This window comes from Echiichthys vipera, assembly GCF_963691815.1.
Source record: "Echiichthys vipera genome assembly, chromosome: 23".
Taxonomy (NCBI): Eukaryota; Metazoa; Chordata; class Actinopteri; order Perciformes; family Trachinidae; genus Echiichthys; species Echiichthys vipera.
This window is the reverse complement of record NC_139848.1, coordinates 14,176,384-14,195,108: the sequence shown is the minus strand read 5'-3', so window position 1 is coordinate 14,195,108 and position 18,725 is coordinate 14,176,384. Positions and strand designations below refer to the sequence as shown.

At 37.2% G+C, this 18,725-nt stretch overlaps 1 protein-coding gene across 1 annotated transcript in view; it reads left to right on the top strand.

The window, feature by feature from the left end:
• The window catches only part of pudp (pseudouridine 5'-phosphatase), a 42,146-nt gene extending 28,492 nt beyond the window's left edge, over nt 1-13,654 (top strand). The window contains exon 4 of the mRNA XM_083937784.1: nt 13,244-13,654. Within this exon, the coding sequence (XP_083793910.1) occupies nt 13,244-13,420 (177 nt within the window). The 3' untranslated portion in view covers nt 13,421-13,654. The remainder of the gene's footprint in view (nt 1-13,243) is intronic.
• Nucleotides 13,655-18,725: the final 5,071 nt, after the last annotated feature.

Here is an 18,725-nt window from a genome sequence, read left to right as displayed (position 1 = left end):
GAAATTGCCCCATATATGAAATGTTTTATTGAGGTTTACGGAACAAATACAAATTCTACTTTTTATTGCAGAAAAAGGCTTTTAGAATCATCAGTAATAAAATCCTTTTCTATTTAGTGGGTTGAACATTTTGAAATTCAGGGACTTAGTTGATTAAATTAAAAACCAAACCATGTAAAAAGCATTAAAATAAACTTCAGACTCTGTTTACAATGATGTTCTAACCTGAGAAGACCACGATTATCTGAGAAACCAAAGACTGGAACTGCTGTAAAACACCTGAAACTTTAATGTTTTTGTACTGTTTTGGGTCACGCAAGTTACCCAGTTTTAGTCATTTTGCATCTATTTTAAGTCATTTTGCATCTATTTTAAGTCATTTTGCGGCTAATTTTAATAATTTTGCATCTAGTTTTAGTTTGACTTTTTTTGAATTTTTTAGAAAAAGTAAACACGGCACTTCTGGGCCTCCAAAGTTTTCATTTCGCGTCTAGTGCTGCTGTAAAACATCTGGAATTTGAATGTTTTTGTACTGTTTTGGGTCACGCACGGTGCTCTATTCTTATTTTGTTGTGATCAGAAATTGAAGTTTATAGATTAGTTTCAGATGTCTGTGATCGGATCCTTTTGTGTTTTGTATTAACTTTGGAGGTAAAAGGGTTAGGGGGTCTATGAGCTTGATATATTCCGAAATAAATAAACTAATTCATTCAATTTATCCTCCATTTAAACAAAACTACAAAAATAAAGTGAAGTTGAACCAATAGAAAATATTTCCAAACTAAATAGTATCCCCCTCCCGACACATCCCCTTTGTCTTGTCCCGTTCGGCAGCGCTGACACGGGGACTCGGGTCGGCTCTGATGAATCTTGCATGTGTTTGGATTCAGGCTGGAGGACAGGTTGTAAATCTTCCGTGGCATCTTTTCGAAGAGGGGGGAGGGGCACTGCGTCTGCTCACAGTTCGCCCAGAGGGGAAGTCAGGAGACCAGCCGGCACCGCTGGGACCCACCTCTGAAACTTTCTTCAGCCACACCGACATACTGTACACCTTTACTTATACACATCCTCCTCCGTTATATGAGACAAGGCTGTGGCTGTAATTCATGTAATACAGAATTATGGATGGATGAACAGTTTTTCATATTTTTTGGGTTTAGGATCTTTGGCAAGAAAAAGCCCTAAAAGCTGCTGTCTGCTGGGACGGTCCACCAAGCGGGTAAAAAACAACAACTACGTTTTAACAAACAAGTCCAAAAGCTGAGCCTTTATGCAGTGGATACAGGCATTAGCGCAACGCTAACACATACTTTTATTTCCTAAATTATACTTTTTATGTTGTAATTTTAACTTTAGCTCAGAATTACGACTTTTAATCTGATAATTATGATTTAAAAAATCGCGTAATTTCAATTAATTTATCTCCTAAATCCAATATTTGATCTAGTAATTTTAACCGTATCTCATAATTTAGATTTTTAATCTCATAATTGACTTTTAATCTCGTAAAAAAAATTTAATCTCATAATTTTATCTCGTAATTTTGACATTTTATCTCATGTCAACTTTTTTATCTAATTATGTAGTTTTATGATTCATCATGTGGATGGATGGAGAAATTATTTCATAAATTATACTTCTTAAGTCATAATTTTAACATTATCTCATAATCATGTCTCAATCTGATTTATTAAATCTCATGTCGATTTATCTCATAATTTCACTTTTTGATTTTAAATCTCAGTTTTTACAAATTTTGATGTATTTGTCTCAGAAGTCTGACCTTTTATTTTATATACTCATTTTTTTCTCATAATTATGCCTTCTAAGATGATAAATATAATTTTTTTAATTTTAGATTTTCAAATTGATCTCATAGTTATCACTTTTGACTTTTAATCCCATAATTTTGAATTTTATCAAATCATTTCAACTTCTATATTTCATAAATCTGAAAATTGATCTAGTGATTTTAACTTTATCTCATAATTTTAACTTTTTTTTATCTAATTGTCAACTGTTTATCTAATTATGTAGTTTTATGACTCATCATGTAGATGGATGAGATGGATGCCTTTTATTCATAAATTAGACTTTTTATGTCGTAATTTTAACCTTATCTCATAATTATGAATTAATCTCATGATTACGATTTTTTAAAATCTCCTAATTTTGATTTATCTCATAATATTGACTTTTGCCGTTAAATCCTATACTTTTTATCAAATAATTTTGCGTTAAGACCCAGAACTACTTTTTTTACAGGCTTAATGTACTTGTGTTATAATATTGTACACTTATTTCAACATTTCGGAAAATATAAAATACACAACACAAAAACGATGGCGTGCATCAGAACGTAATCCCGACTAATCGATGATGGAATTTGTTGCCAACTATTTTTGTAATTAATTTTTAATTGATTTAGTCGATTAGATGTTGCGGCCCTAATCACATTTACATTGAGGTGGAAACTGAAAAAACTGTGTGTAAGGTGTCATTATTTTTCAATAGATGTTCATTATTTCTATAAAATGCCAGACAAACAACAATTTCCGAGAGCCCAAAGTAACATATTCATGCATTAACATGCAGGGTGCACCGACTCTGTTAAATGTGTCATTTGTTGTCGTAAATGCTGAGGTTTCCATGAACCAGTGAGGGGTGATATGTGTGTGTGAAACAAACGTTAAAACTGCTGGTGTTCGACCTTCAGTCGGCGGCAGTAGTGATTTTTTTCCCCCATATTTCCCCCCGTAAACATCCGTACGTGTACCTGCTCCGGTGTGCTCTGAGTTCATGTTATGAGGATTTATGTTGGCATGAAAAGGTGGTTAAACTTTTCTCCCTGGAAAAGGTTGGTAAAGTGAGTTACCTTGTTACATTTTTATGAGGCTCTGTTGTGTTTAACAAGCTGAACAGCTCCTCTGTGTGTGTGACAGCCACAGTTGGGGGATGGATTTGGGCTGGAGTCAGCAGCGCTCAGCTACTGATGCTGCTGCAGTTTCCTTCTGTGTTCACCTGACGTACAAATAACGCTGGGATTCATTTCTTTAGCAAACGGACCGGTAAGGTTTTTACGAGTTGACCCCATTTAACCACTGTAGGTAACAACGTATTTTATAGAACAAACTTTAGGCAAGAACACATTTAATGTTAAAATACACTTTACATTGAACTCATTTTAGCTCGGAACCAATGTTTACACAACAACAAATTTTACGTAACTGTTGTTAAGCGTACATTTAATATAAGAACAAATTTTATGCAACAAATTTTTTTCACATAAACTAGGTAAGAGCACATTTAATACAAGAACAAATATTCTGTAGAACAAATTTTAGGTCCAAACAAACTTTTAGGTAAAACCAAATTTTACGCAACAAATTCTATATAACAAACTTTAGGCAAGAACACATTTAATGTTAAAATACACTTTACGTTGAACTAATTTTAGCTTGGAATAATTTTACAGAACAACAAATTTGATGTAACTGTTGTTAAGCGTACATGTAATATAAGAACACATTTGATAAAATAACACATTTAATAAAAGAACACAATTGGACACATTTGAAGAACAAGTTTTACACAAGAACAAACTTTATGCAACAAAAGAAATCGCATAAACTAGGTAAGACCACATTTAATACAAGAACAAATATTCTGTAGAACTAATTTAAGGTCCAAACAAAATTTTACGTAAGAGCAAATTTTACGCAGCAAATTCTATGTAACAAACTTAAGGTAATAACACTTTTTATGTAACAACACATTTAACATAAACTTTAGGCAAGACCACATTTAATGTAAAAATACATTTTACGTTGAACACATTTTTACACAGCAAATTTGCCGTAACTGTAGGTAAATGTACATTTAATATAAGAACTCATTTTACACAAGAACAAATTTTATGCAACAAATTTTACGTAACAAACTTTTTTTTCGGAAGAACTAATTTTAGGTTCAGAACAAATTTTAACTTTTAACTTTAGGCAAGAACTCATTTAATATAAGAACATGTTTTAATAACAACAAGTTTTATGCAATAAATTTCACGTAACAACCTTGAAGAAAGAACACATTTTACCGAATAACTTATTTTAGGTCGAACATATTTTACATATTTTTTCCCAAAATTTTACTTTGTCTTATAAATTTGACTTCTTATCTCATCAATTTTATATTTCTCATAATTCAGACTTTTTCCATAATTAACGTCACAGTTATGAAACTGTATGACTCACAATGTGGATGGATGGAGAGATGGCTGCATTACCTAACAAGTTGCAGTCCCACGTGTACTAAATATTGCTGTGTGATGCTTTAGGTCTGCTAATTGTTCAATAAGTGGTTAATGCTTCTGTAGGTTGTTTCGTCCTGTATCCCTCACGTACAGCTACAGCACATGTTGTCCAGTCAGCTGTAAAGACCTTCTAATGTTTGTAACTTCCACCCGGGCCACTGTGAGCTGCAATGCATCTGTGTCTGTTTTCATCCCTTTCAATACAGCCCAGTGGAAGCAGATTAAAGGGTCATTTCACTAGCTCACTGGGTAATTACCACTTATAATTGCTCCCAATCTGGGGAATTAGCAAAAGGCCCTCTGTTGTGCGCACTCAGCGTTTCCGCCGACCATTGTTCGCATCCTCCTGTTTCAGGCTTAGTGACATCACAGAAGTCAATTGGGGTTTAAAGAGACTCACGGAAGCCTCTTTGTTCTACCTGAGAATTAGCGTCAAGAGGAACAAAAGTCCTCTGTGGAGCTTTACGCTCATTGTACGGCCGTTTCCTTTATTCACACTCGAGTGCTGTTCGAACCCAATAAGGAGTTCACTGTCCACAGATGCTGATGGAAAAGGAAACAAAGAAGCGTTTTAAATTCAGGGTAAAGGCCAATTTGTGGATCCTGATTTAAAGACCTTAGTATCGTCACTGAAGGTTTCAGGAGTCAAAACCGCACTTTGTTTCCCATTTTCCCTTTTTTCGCCAAGTCGAAGTGTTGTTCTGGCTGCCTCTCTAATCTCTCCAAGAACTCTTTGTAATATTGATGCACGGAATTGTACTAATGGGGAAAAGACTAATCTCTCCTTGACGGTACAAACAAACCCTGAGTACATTCACTCTCCCACACAGCCGACCAGTCGTTCTGTAGAGTGAAGACGTGTTTCAAAAAAAGAGGGTTTCAGAAGCCCTGGCACTGGGTTTGATGCATACTATACGGCCAATGCAAACTTTATGCCTCATAAATTAGACTTTTTATGTCATAATCTTAACTTCGTGGTTAATTTGCAGTAAACCAGGAAGTGTTACATATCTTGGCAACAGTTAATTCGATGAGACTTGGCCACTTGTATTCAAAGCTCCACTGTGGCTAAATGAAAAATTTGGCCTCTTGGTGACACTCAACCTGCGACTTGCAAACCTGTGGACCTGCGGGTACAGCTTGCCTCGCCTCCGCAGTCTGTCAGGCTGGACTTGCACGGGTGAATTGGATTCCATTGGTACTTAGTACTCAGTATTGCTCTTAAATGGAGCAAAGGTATTTCTTATACGATTTATCAATGGCTAAAATCATCGATAACTGCAGCCCTAGATCATTGTGATGACACATAAAATTGCACTATTCCGCACATAGTTAAAGGTTGAATATGTAGAATCTTTATTAAAAGCTCTTTTTTTTTTTTTTTTAAGAAAAAAATTCACCCATGGTGCGTTTTGCGGGGTAGAGAATGAAAGTATTGCTTTTCCATAGAAAAATATATTTAGTCTGAATTAATATTTTACATTTTTGACTTGACAATGACTTTCTGTCCCGTTCTGTTTCCGTTGTAGCAGCCAATAGCTGGTTGCCAGGGGTGTCTCTTGTTGGGTGCAGCTACTCTAGTGAAGGGGGTGTTTGTCACAGCAGCTGAGTGAGCGGAGACGGGCAAAAACCAGTCAGTATAGGCCAAGCATTCACTCCATGGACTGAGAGAAAGGAGAGAAACGTCAATGAAACGCACGCCCAAATGGCTACGTTTCTCCTTGATCGCTAACATCACTTTCATCTTTACTTACCTGGAACGGCTAACGCTAACAGCTAACGGTAACTTGCCGGAAGGGATGGGTTCAAACAGGCTCAAACAGACTATGGTCTCCTGTAGGCTACTGAGCCGGGTCTGACCAACCTGGCAACCCAAATGCTGGAATTTTTGTTGTTGCGACAACGATCTTGAGACACTAGATTGCAGGGTTCTGCTTATTCTTCATAATTAACCTTCAAGGTGAGGGTTCGTCAACATGTCAACCTCCAAGAATCGTCAGCTGCTCTTGTCAGTTTGTTTGAGCTGCTGTGATCATGTTTGAAACTCAGTACGTTTCCTGTGAGGGAAAACTCTCACTTACTGTATGCACTGTACTTCCTACCTTCGTCATATACGATGGTCTCTTTACCTAAACATGCAAGTGGATTTGGTCTTCACAGTATTCATGGACTCACTCCTCCTCAGTGTGAGTCAGAGCCAAGGACACTTCACTGAGCTACTCACTTCCTGCTCTTTCAGCCTTGGTGAACAGGTAATAAGATCTCCAGCTCTGACAACCGGTGAAAATACAGCATGATTAAACCTGAGGAAGGCACTTTATTTCTGTCATTGTTGGGTAAAAAAATCCATAATGACCTTTCATCATATTGTAATTCAAGTGTTCTGAGAGAAAACTAGACTTTGGCCGCAGAGATGGACAGCGTTGTTATTGGCTTTTCCACAGACGATAATACATGATATTATCAAGCAAAGTGTCCAGCACTTTGTCCAATTTGTACACTGTGAAGATATATTATGTAAAACATTAACAACAACTAGCTTGAACACCGAACAAATAGGATTTAAGCCCCGTCCCCAATCTCTAACATTTCACTGTGACATGGTGATGAGAAAAAATTGTTTTCTTTCTAATATAATGCGACTCTAGTTCCAGTTTCATAACCACAATTCATAATATGTTGGTTAAAATACACATTTTAGTCCCCAGGTTTTCACTCAGGCCTGTCTCCCTGACACATTCCTGCCACTAAAAGTCACGTGATCAACTGGAAGTAGCATCATGTGAGTCTCTTCAAGGTCAAAACTTAGTTCTCTCACTCTGTTTTCTATGTTTTTGGTCATATTGTTAGCATAGATTACCTCAGAAAGGCTGTTTAGTCTTGTGACGGGGTCCAAACAAAGACAGACTGATGGCAACATTGAAGTGAAATTCCGGCGTAAAATCATCCCGTGGTCTTTTTCAGCACTTACATACATCAAATAAGCCATTGAGACAGTTTTTTTGTGTATGAACTATTAACGGAGAAATCCTGGAGAGTTGCTAACAGTTGGACGTGGCTGACACTGATTAGCTCGTGGCAGTACGGTAAAGTCATTGAAACGTCTTTTTAACCACTAATACTGCTCAAAATAACATGAATGGACTTTACTATGCGAGGAGCTGGTACAGGCGACAGTAGGTAAGTCTTTCAAAACACTCTTTTAATAAACTCTGGGTTATCCAACTACGTTGTTTCGTCAATTTGGTCAGATATTGAACACTGACACTAATCTTGAAACTGTGCTGATTGTTTTCTGTAGAAAAAAATACACTGAATACCTTTTAATTAAATTCCAAGTCTTCACTACATATATTATGGAAGTCTGGACAGTTTGGATGGAAACTGGCACTTTGATTGGTGGAGGTGTACAACCACAATGCGGTCATTTTTAGTTTTGATTAGATTTCCTTAGAGAGAATGCAGCTTTAAGTGGAGTCTCCCCCTGCTGGACATTAGAGAGAATGCAGCTTTAAGTGGAGTCTCCCCCTGCTGGACATTAGAGAGAATGCAGCTTTAAGGGGAGTCTCCCCCTGCTGGACATTAGAGAGAATGCAGCTTTAAGTGGAGTCTCCTCCTGCTGGACATTAGAGAGAATGCAGCTTTAAGTGGACTCTCCCCCTGCTGGACATTAGAGAGAATGCAGCTTTAAGTGAAGTCTCCCCCTGCTGGACATTAGAGAGAATGCAGCTTTAAGTGAAGTCTCCCCCTGCTGGACATTAGAGAGAATGCAGCTTTAAGTGGAGTCCTGCTGGACATTAGAGAGAATGCAGCTTTAAGTGGACATTAGAGAGAATGCAGCTTTAAGTGGAGCCCCCCCCCGCTGGACATTAGAGAGAATGCAGCTTTAAGTGGAGTCTCCTGACTTGTAATTCTCTGTGCAGGAAAAACCTGAACTAATTCCTCTGCCTCAGACTCAAAGTGTTGAATCGTCGGTATAAACTGTTCGTCCTAACCCCTCAGAGTACACATTGCACACTCCTCAATGTGATTATTGGATACTGGAAAATGATTAACCTCCTGGCGATGGTTCAGCCGTATCAATTCACCGCAGCTGTTGAAATGTCCTTGTCGAACATGTGCACAATTAAAGTATTTCAAATGCCAATTAGCCTCCGTGTTTTTCATATTTTCACTCGGCATGTCGCAGGGACACAGTTCTGCTGCACAAAGGACCTGATCCTTTTCTAAAAAACTGTAATAGAAAGGATTCACTGCAGCAGCAACTGGTTTAAAATGACTCCTCACACAGAAAGACACTTTTCATGGACTTCTGAGAGCATAAATGGGAGTTCCCTGTGGTGAAATTCACAACTTCTCACCATAATCCCCTATTTTGTGATATTTCAGGCATTAATCCTCATTGGTTGAAAACGACATGCATTCATGCAAGAACTTTTAACCTCTGACTGAACTGTAAGTTGGTGATTCATGGATCTTTGTGCCCCTGGGGGTACTTTGAAAGAGTGTGGAGTAGCTCAGCTCATTTGAAAAATATGAAATTCAGATTAAAGTAAAATAATATCAGCTATTACACCTGAACACCGCACCTTGCACTTCTGTAACAACGTCTTTAAACTAGTAAGCAAGTAAGCACAGAACTTTGAGCTAAAGAAGTTTGTCAATACAAGTGATGAATAAATGGTAGAAATAAATATTGAAAAGTAATGACTAAACAGCTCAAATAAATATCTTAAAGTAACAGATAAACAGTTGAAATAGTTCATAAGAATTGGCTAAAAGTAATATATTAATGGTTCAAATAGTTAGCTTAAAGTCACTGATAAACAGTTTTAAAAGGTTAGCTAAAAGTAACGAATAAAACCTTTCACTCCTAAGCCTGTGAATGTTCTCATGTGTCCAGGTCGTCGTTATCCTCAAAGCAATTTCAGTCAAAAGCAACTGGACTTGGTTGTTTGACTAGGAAGACGTTTCACCTCTCATCCAAGAGGCTTCATCAGTTCATGTACGCATCTGACCAGGCTGGGACTGGTCCGGGACTGGACTGGACTGGACTTTCACTCCTAGTAGTAGTACAAATAATAACAGCAGTAATAGGAGTAGCTACAATAAAAGTACTAGTAGTAGTAGTTGTTGTAGTAGTAGTAATAGAAATAATAGTAGTAATAGAAATAATAGTAGTTATATTAATAATAGTAGTAATAGAAATAATAGTAGTTATAGAAATAATAGTAGTAATAGAAATAATAGTAGTAGAAGAAATAATAATAGCAGTAGTAGTAGCAGCTACAATAGTAGTAGCAGTAGTAGAAATAATGTAGTAGTAGCTTCAATAGTAGTAGTAGAAATAATAATAGTAGTAGCTACAATAGTAGTAGTAGAAATAATAATAGTAGTAGCTACAATAGTAGTAATAGAAATAATAATAGTAGTAGCTACAATTGTAGTAATAGAATAATAATAATAGTAGTAGTAGCAACAATAGTAGTAGTAGAAATAATAATAGTAGTAGCAACAATAGTAGTAATAGAAATAATAGTAGTAGCAACAATAGTAGTAATAGAAATAATAATAGAAATAATAATAGTAGTAGCAACAATAGTAGTAGTAGAAATAATAATAGTAGTAGCTACAATAGTAGTAGTAGAAATAATAATAGTAGTAGCTACATAGTAGTAATAGAAATAATAATAGTAGTAGCTACAATTGTAGTAATAGAAATAATAATAGTAGTAGCAACAATAGTAGTAGTAGAAATAATAATAGTAGTAGCTACAATAGTAGTAATAGAAATAATAGTAGTAGCAACAATAGTAGTAATAGAAATAATAATAGAAATAATAATAGTAGTAGCAACAATAGTAGTAGTAGAAATAATAATAGTAGTAGCTACAATAGTAGTAGTAGAAATAATAATAGTAGTAGCTACAATAGTAGTAATAGAAATAATAATAGTAGTAGCTACATAGTAGTAATAGAAATAATAATAGTAGTAGCTACAATTGTAGTAATAGAAATAATAATAGTAGTAGCAACAATAGTAGTAGTAGAAATAATAATAGTAGTAGCTACAATAGTAGTAGTAGAAATAATGTAGTAGTAGCTTCAATAGTAGTAGTAGAAATAATAATAGTAGTACCTACAATAGTAGTAGTAGAAATAATAATAGTAGTAGCTACAATAGTAGTAATAGAAATAATAATAGTAGTAGCTACAATTGTAGTAATAGAATAATAATAATAGTAGTAGCAACAATAGTAGTAGTAGAAATAATAATAGTAGTAGCAACAATAGTAGTAATAGAAATAATAGTAGTAGCAACAATAGTAGTAATAGAAATAATAATAGAAATAATAATAGTAGTAGCAACAATAGTAGTAGTAGAAATAATAATAGTAGTAGCTACAATAGTAGTAGTAGAAATAATAATAGTAGTAGCTACATAGTAGTAATAGAAATAATAATAGTAGTAGCTACAATTGTAGTAATAGAAATAATAATAGTAGTAGCTACATAGTAGTAATAGAAATAATAATAGTAGTAGCTACAATTGTAGTAATAGAAATAATAATAGTAGTAGCAACAATAGTAGTAGTAGAAATAATAATAGTAGTAGCTACAATAGTAGTAATGGAAATAATAATAGAAGCAACAATAGTAGTAGTAGAAATAATAACAGTAGTAGCAACAAAAGTAGTAGTAGAAATAATAATAGTAGCAACAATAGAAGTAGTAGAAATAATAATAGTAGTAGCAACAATAGAAGTAGTAGAAATAATAATAGTAGTAGCTACAATAGTAGTAATAGAAATAATAATAGTAGTAGCAACAATAGAAGTAGTAGAAATAATAATAGTAGTAGCAACAATAGTAGTAGTAGAAATAATAATAGTAGTAGCAACAATAGTAGTAGTAGAAATAATAATAGTAGTAGCTACAATAGTAGTAGTAGAAATAATAATAGTAGTAGCAACAATAGTAGTAGTAGAAATAATAATAGTAGTAGCAACAATAGAAGTAGTAGAAATAATAATAGTAGTAGCAACAATAGAAGTAGTAGAAATAATAATAGTAGTAGCAACAATAGTAGTAGTAGAAATAATAATAGTAGTAGCTACAATAGTAGTAGTAGAAATAATAATAGTAGTAGCTACAATAGTAGTAGTTGTTGTAGAAGTTGAAGTAATAGAACAAATAGTAATAGTCCGGGATTGGACTGGACTTTCACTCCTAGCTTAGTACAAATAATAACAGCAGTAATAGTAGTAGCTACAATAAAAGTACTACTAGTAGTAGTTGTTGTAGTAGTAGTAATTGAAATAATAGTAGTAGAAGAAATAATAATAGCAGTAGTAGTAGCAGCTACAATAGTAGTAGTAGTAGTAGAAATAATGTAGTAGTAGTAGTAATAGAAATAATAATAGTAGTAGCTACAATAGTAGTAGTAGAAATAATAATAGTAGTAGTAGAAATAATAATAGTAGTAGCTAAATAATAGTAATAGTAGAAGAAATAATGATAGTAGTAGTAGTAGTATAAATAATAAATGTAGTAGTAGCTACAATAGTAGTAGTAGTAGAAATAATAAATATTGTAGAAGTAGTAAATAACAGTAGTAGCAGCTACAGTAGTAGTAGTGGTAGAGGTAGTAATAACAATAGCGGTAGTTAGTGATGTCCAAATGAAGCTTCGTGAACCATTTTTATTATTTTCCTCTATTATGGAGCTCTTTGTTCAACAAAGGGTTAAAGACACACTAACTTCATTCATAGAGCCCCTTTCTTTAAACCAAGAGCTCCATCTAGAGGGCTCAACAAACACTAAGTAAATAACTAATGGTTCATGAGGCTTCATTCGGACATCGGTAGTAGTAAGTGTTGTTGTTGTAGTACCAGTAATAATAGTTATAATAGTAGTAGTAGGAATAAAAAAAAAACAGTAGTAGTCCTAATTGTAGTAGCAATCATAATAATAGTAGTAGTAATATTAGTTATAACAGTAATAGTAGTAATAAGAATATTAGTAGTAGTAGTTGTAATAATAGTTATAATACTAGAAATAATAATAATGATAGTAGTATGATTGTTGATCAAACTAACCTAAATATTGATAATTCAGTTAAATGAAAAAATTAACACTATCAACATATATGGGGGCGGCAGTAGCTCAGTCCACAGGTGACTTGGCTGGGAACCATAGGGTCGCTGGTTCAAGTCCCTGTGTGGACTGGTGGCTGGAGAGGTGCCAGTTCATCTCCTGGGCACTGCCGAGGTGCTGTTGAGCAAGGCACCGAACCCCCAACTGCTCGGGGCGCCGCTCCCTGGCAGCCCCCCCCCCCTCCCAACATCTCTCCATTATTTGCATGTATAGGTCCTGTCTGAGCATTTGTGTGTATTTCGGGCCTGTGTGTGTAACATGATTAATAATAAGAGTGAAAAAATTCAATTACCCAGTTGCGGGATAAATAAAGTAATTCTTCTTATTCTTCTTCTATATACAATGAAAGGCGTTACACATGTGTAACATAGGAAACTGTCGAAGGGGGTCTTGAGTTAATCTGTCGGGGGCTACCTCAGACCGCAAAGGCTGGGAACCACCAGTAAACTGTTACCAACCCATGAATACATACTGCCTCCAGCCTCTTGGTATGCACCACTCTGATAATTTCATCGCCTTAACATCTTCAACTGAAAACATAAACAACGCCAAAGCACCATTGTTCTAACTGCAGATTAAATGGATATTCCACCTGGCAGAGGTAAACCGTATTCTGTATAACGTTAAGTTCATCGCATTGAAAATGGAAATGGCGCTCCATTTTCCTGTGTTTGTTTTTGGGCTCGGCTCCGCGGCGTCTGCAGGGTGAAATCCTGTAGACCTAACAGGCTTATGGGATAATATCATTTTGTTTCCCTCTCCTCTGTCCTTGCTCAGTGCTTGGTGTTTGAAGACGCTCCCAACGGCGTGAAGGCGGCGCTGGCTGCAGGGATGCAGGCGGTGATGATTCCTGACGACAACCTGGACCCCAGCCTCACCCAGGAGGCCACGCTGCGGCTCGGGAGCATGGAGAGTTTTGAGCCGCGGCTCTTTGACCTGCCGGCGTTCGACTGAGCCAGAAAACCAAAACGCCACGCACACGCCATTCTTGTCCTTCAAATGAAACGATGATACAGTGAGAAAACCACGTGTTGTGGGTGGTGATTTCTGTTGGTGCCAGTTGATTAGCTCATTGTTCTCTTTCCAATAAACCCTTTTAAGCTATTGCTTTACTCTTTTTTTAAAAAAGCTTTCTTGTCATGTCACACATTTGTATTTGGATACGTTGTTAGGAACGTAATCGGCCTCATATGGGTTAGAAGTAGAGCTGGGTTTAAAAAAAACGATTTTCTGCTTAAAATCGGTCTTTGTTTGAATGATCAGATATCCACTCAATCACCATCGGCGTATGAAGCTAGAAGACCTAAGGAGTTGGTATCAACCATCTAGCTTGTCGGTAGGAGGGCTAAACAACGCTCCAAAGTGGCGAGGGAAAAACTGAAAAAAAAAAAATGAGAATCTCTTTCATATCCAAGCAACATTGGTTTTGTAACTACTGCTGGGCAATATATCCATCAATATTGTCCCGTAATATGAGATATGAAATATCAAATCTAAGATAAATAGCCTTTCAAAGTTTGGCCCTTTGATTATAGCACCACCATGTGGCTGATAGACATCAAATTTTATGGCAAGCATTAGCTCATCATTACCAGTTATGGTACCAAGGTTCATGTGTCTAGCTCGTTCCAGCAAACTGCAAATTGAGCATTATTAAATTATGAATTTAGCATATGTTCATATTCCTGCCCCAGGTTTTGAGGTACACATTTGTGGTATTTGTAGCGCCGCCTATGAGTTGAGCTTAGAGCTCCTTTGGTGGGCCTGTTCCTAAGGACTGTCTGAACATATGCTCCAAAATTTATGATGGTTGGGCAAACCGTTGATTAGTTATGACCGTTTTCCTGCTAAGCCTCGCCTTTCGCAATGTTTATTGATTTATGGCAGCCATGTTTTTTGACCAATTGCCTATTTTCAGCTCAAATGTGTTTTTTAGTCTTACAAGGCTGCGTATCAGTTTTGGTATAAATAGAGTCAAGTCCTTATTGGTCCTTATTATCCACATTACTGATTATGAAAAAACTCATTGTATAAGCATTTTGTGAAAGCATGAATAGTCAACCATAAAGTATAACGCAATATCGAAGTATTGGGTCAAAAATATTGTGATATTTGATTTCCTCCATCATCTTCAAAAACTATTCAGGAAATCATTGGTGATGCCCAGCCCAAGGGCATGGTCATTTTTCGGACATAACTGTGAGCCGTTATGTTTAAGACGATACCCAGCCCTACTCAGGAGGTGCAGAATGTGTTATCATCTGTTAACATGTTCATGGTCGCTGTTAGCTTGCTCAGAAACCCTCAATGGCACTTTTTAACCCTCGGGAGTCTCGTCATGACTTCAATGAAACAACAAAACACATGTTACTTGGTTAACCGTTAACGTTCGTTGTGTACGAAACTTAACTCATGTAGACGTTGACTTTTTATTTCACACGCGACGGCAACACAATAGTCCCGTGTTTGTTCGACCCCGTCTGTCGACCCAAACCGCCCTCCGTACGTAGACTTTCGGCCTGTTAAAACTCCCTACTGTTGTGAGAAGTATGCTGATTTTCTCATTGACTTCTATACAAAAAGACTTCTTTTTGGGCCAGCTTTAAGAAGAGTCTCCCCCTTCTGGTCATCAAAGAGAACACAGCTTTGAGTGGAGTCTCCCCCTGCTGGACATTAGAGAGAATGCAGCTTTAAGAAGAGTCTCCCCCTTCTGGTCATTAAAGAGAACGAGCTTTGAGTGGAGTCTCCCCCTGCTGGACATTAGAGAGAATGCAGCTTTAAGTCGAGTCTCCCCCTGCTGGACATTAGAGAGAATGCAGCTTTAAGTGGAATCTCCCCCTGCTGGACATTAGAGAGAACTTCACCAGTGAAGACACGTCCATCTTTATTAAACAGTTTGTGTTTCTGCTGTAAAATGTCCTCAGCAGAGACACTTGGTGGTTAATTTGTGCGACTCAAAACATTAAAACTACTTCTTCTGTCGTTTGGACGTCAGTCAGAAGCATCTTGTTGGATGAGTCAAAATGTTACTCATGCTACGTTGTGTTTAAGCGCCCTCGTTGAAACGCCAAAGACTCCTCTCCACGGTGTAATCCCGTCCTCACCCTTTCATCTCTGCTCACGTCCGCCTCGACACTTAGCCAATCCACATGTCCCCTCGTCCTCCCACTGAGCAGGCTTTAACGCAGGGCCCGCTAGAATCGCCTGGCGCTACAGTTCCCCTCAGGGCTGCAGAAATAGGATTTCACTTTTCCCCATCCACTGCCATGCCTTCCTGGCCTTTCATCCTTCAGGAGGAGGGGGGCGGCTTTATATTCCCCCTTCTCCTGCTTCCTGCTTCTTTTCTGTCTTTGCTTTTGCCTTCACCGCAGAGCGAGTGCAGCGTTCAAGCGGACGTCTGTCGCTCAAATCAAAGGCGCCGTGACAATGACGCCCGGACTTCACCCACTCTGCATAACAAGTTTTTTTTTTTCCCCCTGATGTGCAAATGTTGCGTTGATTTTTCATTATCAAATAAAGAAATCCATGACACAAACCCAGAGCGTAAGAATTCTGCGATTTCCATTCATTTTGATTTCTTTTTCTTCTTGACTTTGAATCCACATTGAGTTGGACTGTGGGTTATTTTCAGACACATTGCTTCCAGGGTTCGCACGGGTGGCGGAAATCCATGAAAACAGGTTTTGAAAGTGCTTGGATTTTGAATTAAGTGCTTGAAATTGTTGAAAGGCGTGTTAGATGGGATAGCATGTGTGAAAAAGGCCTTTTTTGACATTTTTGCATGAAAAATGACTTTTGACGATTAAAGGTTGAATCTGGAGAATGAGCTGAACACCGTGTAGTGTCTTAAGACTGCAGTCACAACAACAAAAAATAATTCCAGCAGTCGGGTTGCCAGGTTTGTTGCCAAATGTGTCAGCGATCAGCCTGCTCCATGACGAATGAAGAATCATATATGGTAACGGCGAATTTGGACTAATCAATTAATTTACAACAGTATTTAACATTAGCCAGTCTTCAACTGGACGTCTTTCTTTGAGTGGTGTTTAATCCATTAGCTAGCTCTCAACTCAAAACGATTCCTTCTTTCTGTAGCAACAACAGACAACCCTGGCAACCAGCAACGCCCAACGCTATTGACTGCTACAATGGAAACAGACAAGACAGAAAGTCATTGTCAAACAAGCCAAATTAAAAAAAAAAAAAAAAAAAACATTAATTCAGACTAAACATATTTTTTATGGAAAAGCAATACTTTCCTTCTGTACCACTCCAAATGCCCTGTGGGTGTATTGTTTTTTTGAAAATATAGCTTTTAATAAAGATTCTTCTACATTCTAGAGGTTCAACCTTTAACAGCACCATATCATGCGTTTTTTTTTAAATGCTGTTTGTTTTGCTTAAAGACCAAAGCAACCACAAAAGTAACAGCAACTATAATAATATCTTTATTAATGTGAATATGACTCATATGTTAAGACAGTTAATACAGCAGAATAGTAGAAACAAGCACAGCTAAGGTGACAGAATATGAAAATGATAATAATTATGGTGGTAAAAATGATCAATGATGAGTAGTGGCAATAACAGCTGTGATACAGTGAGACAAACCACTGATGGTGTTTTTATGGCTACAAATTTAATAATTTATAAGACTAATGATATGAGTAATAGTGTTAAAAGCAGCAGGAAGTGTCATGTAGCACCACGGCAGCAGGCACCACCACCATCAGCAGAGACCTGAGAGACGACAAAGCACAAACAACTCCGGGGAAGAAGCTGAATTAGTAACATGCATTGATGAGACATGAATGATACAAACAGAGAAGAGAGAAGCTCAGAGGATCAGGAACAGTGTTATCCCCTGGAAGCCTGGGCCTATAGCTGCAGAATTAAGTAAGCAGAACAAAATGCACCTTGAAATGCTTGAAAAGTGCTTGAATTTGACTTTGGAAAAGGAACCCTGAGTTGAGTTTGTGTGCATATTTTCCGAGGATCTTATAAATGCATGTGAAGCGGACGTGCTTTAAACTTATAAGAGCATTTCATTTAAGTCACATCCCTTTAGCGGTCTTAGCACATGCAGTTCACTGGCTGAATGTCATATTTAAATGGCCACTTACTGTTCATGGAAGACCCACGTTTTACAGGAAATGTAAAATGTGTGTCTTAGTCCCACAAGGCTGCATACAAATTTTGGTGTTCATAGAGTTAAAAGTGTCTAAAATTTATTCATAATGTTTTTCCACATCATGCAAATTAGCAAAGAATCCATCATGGCGGTCTTCATGGTCCAAGAGGCTTTTTTGTAGATCACATTGAGCTTCATGTGTCTGCCGGATATCAATCTTCTTTAAAGTGTCAATTCGGCGCAAAATCATCCCATGGTCTTTTTCGGCACTTACACACATCAAATAATCCATTGAGACAGATTTTTTCGTGTGACAACTATTAAGGGAGAAATCCGGAAGAGTCGCTAACAGCCGGGTGTGGCTAACAGGGATTAGCTCGGTGCAGCACGGTGAAGGCATTCAAACGTCTTTTTTAACCACTAATACGGCTCAAAATAACACCAAACCTCTGCAGCAGCATGAGAAGAGTCCTTACACAGAAAACAAAGCACCAATGGGCTCCTTCCTTTTGGATTGACTTTAGTAATCCACTTGACTGGACTTTACTATGAGAGGAGCTGGTACAGGGGCCAGTAGGTAAGTCTTTAAAACACTCTTTTAATAAACTCTGGGTTCACTAACTACGTTGTTGGTGCTTTGTTTTATGTGTAGGGACTCTTCTCATGCTACTGCAGAGGTTTGCTTTTATTTTCAGCAGTATTAGTGGTTAAAAAAGACGTTTAAATGCCTTCACCGCACTGTTCCGGGCTAATCACTTTTAGCCGCGTCCAGCTGTTGGCGACTCTCCTGGATTTCTCTCTTCTGTCTCAATGGCTTATTTGATGTATGTAAGTGCCGAAAAAGATCATGGGATGATTTTGTGCCGGATTTATACTTTAAGGTTTGAGGGACTTGGTGTCAAGATCTGGTTCTGTCAGTATACTCCTCTCTTCCTTTTTGTGTGAGTTTGTCTCCCTCTGTCTGTGTTTACCTGCAGTTGTGCTTTCCCTTGTCTCTGTTTGGTCCGGTAGGCGTTCCCCCCAAGCTGCAGCCTGGTATGCTGATCACCTTTACCATCTTAAATACCTCGAGCTGACAGGCATGCAGCGCCGGACCGTCGTCGACCCTGTATTGGTAAAACTATTCCC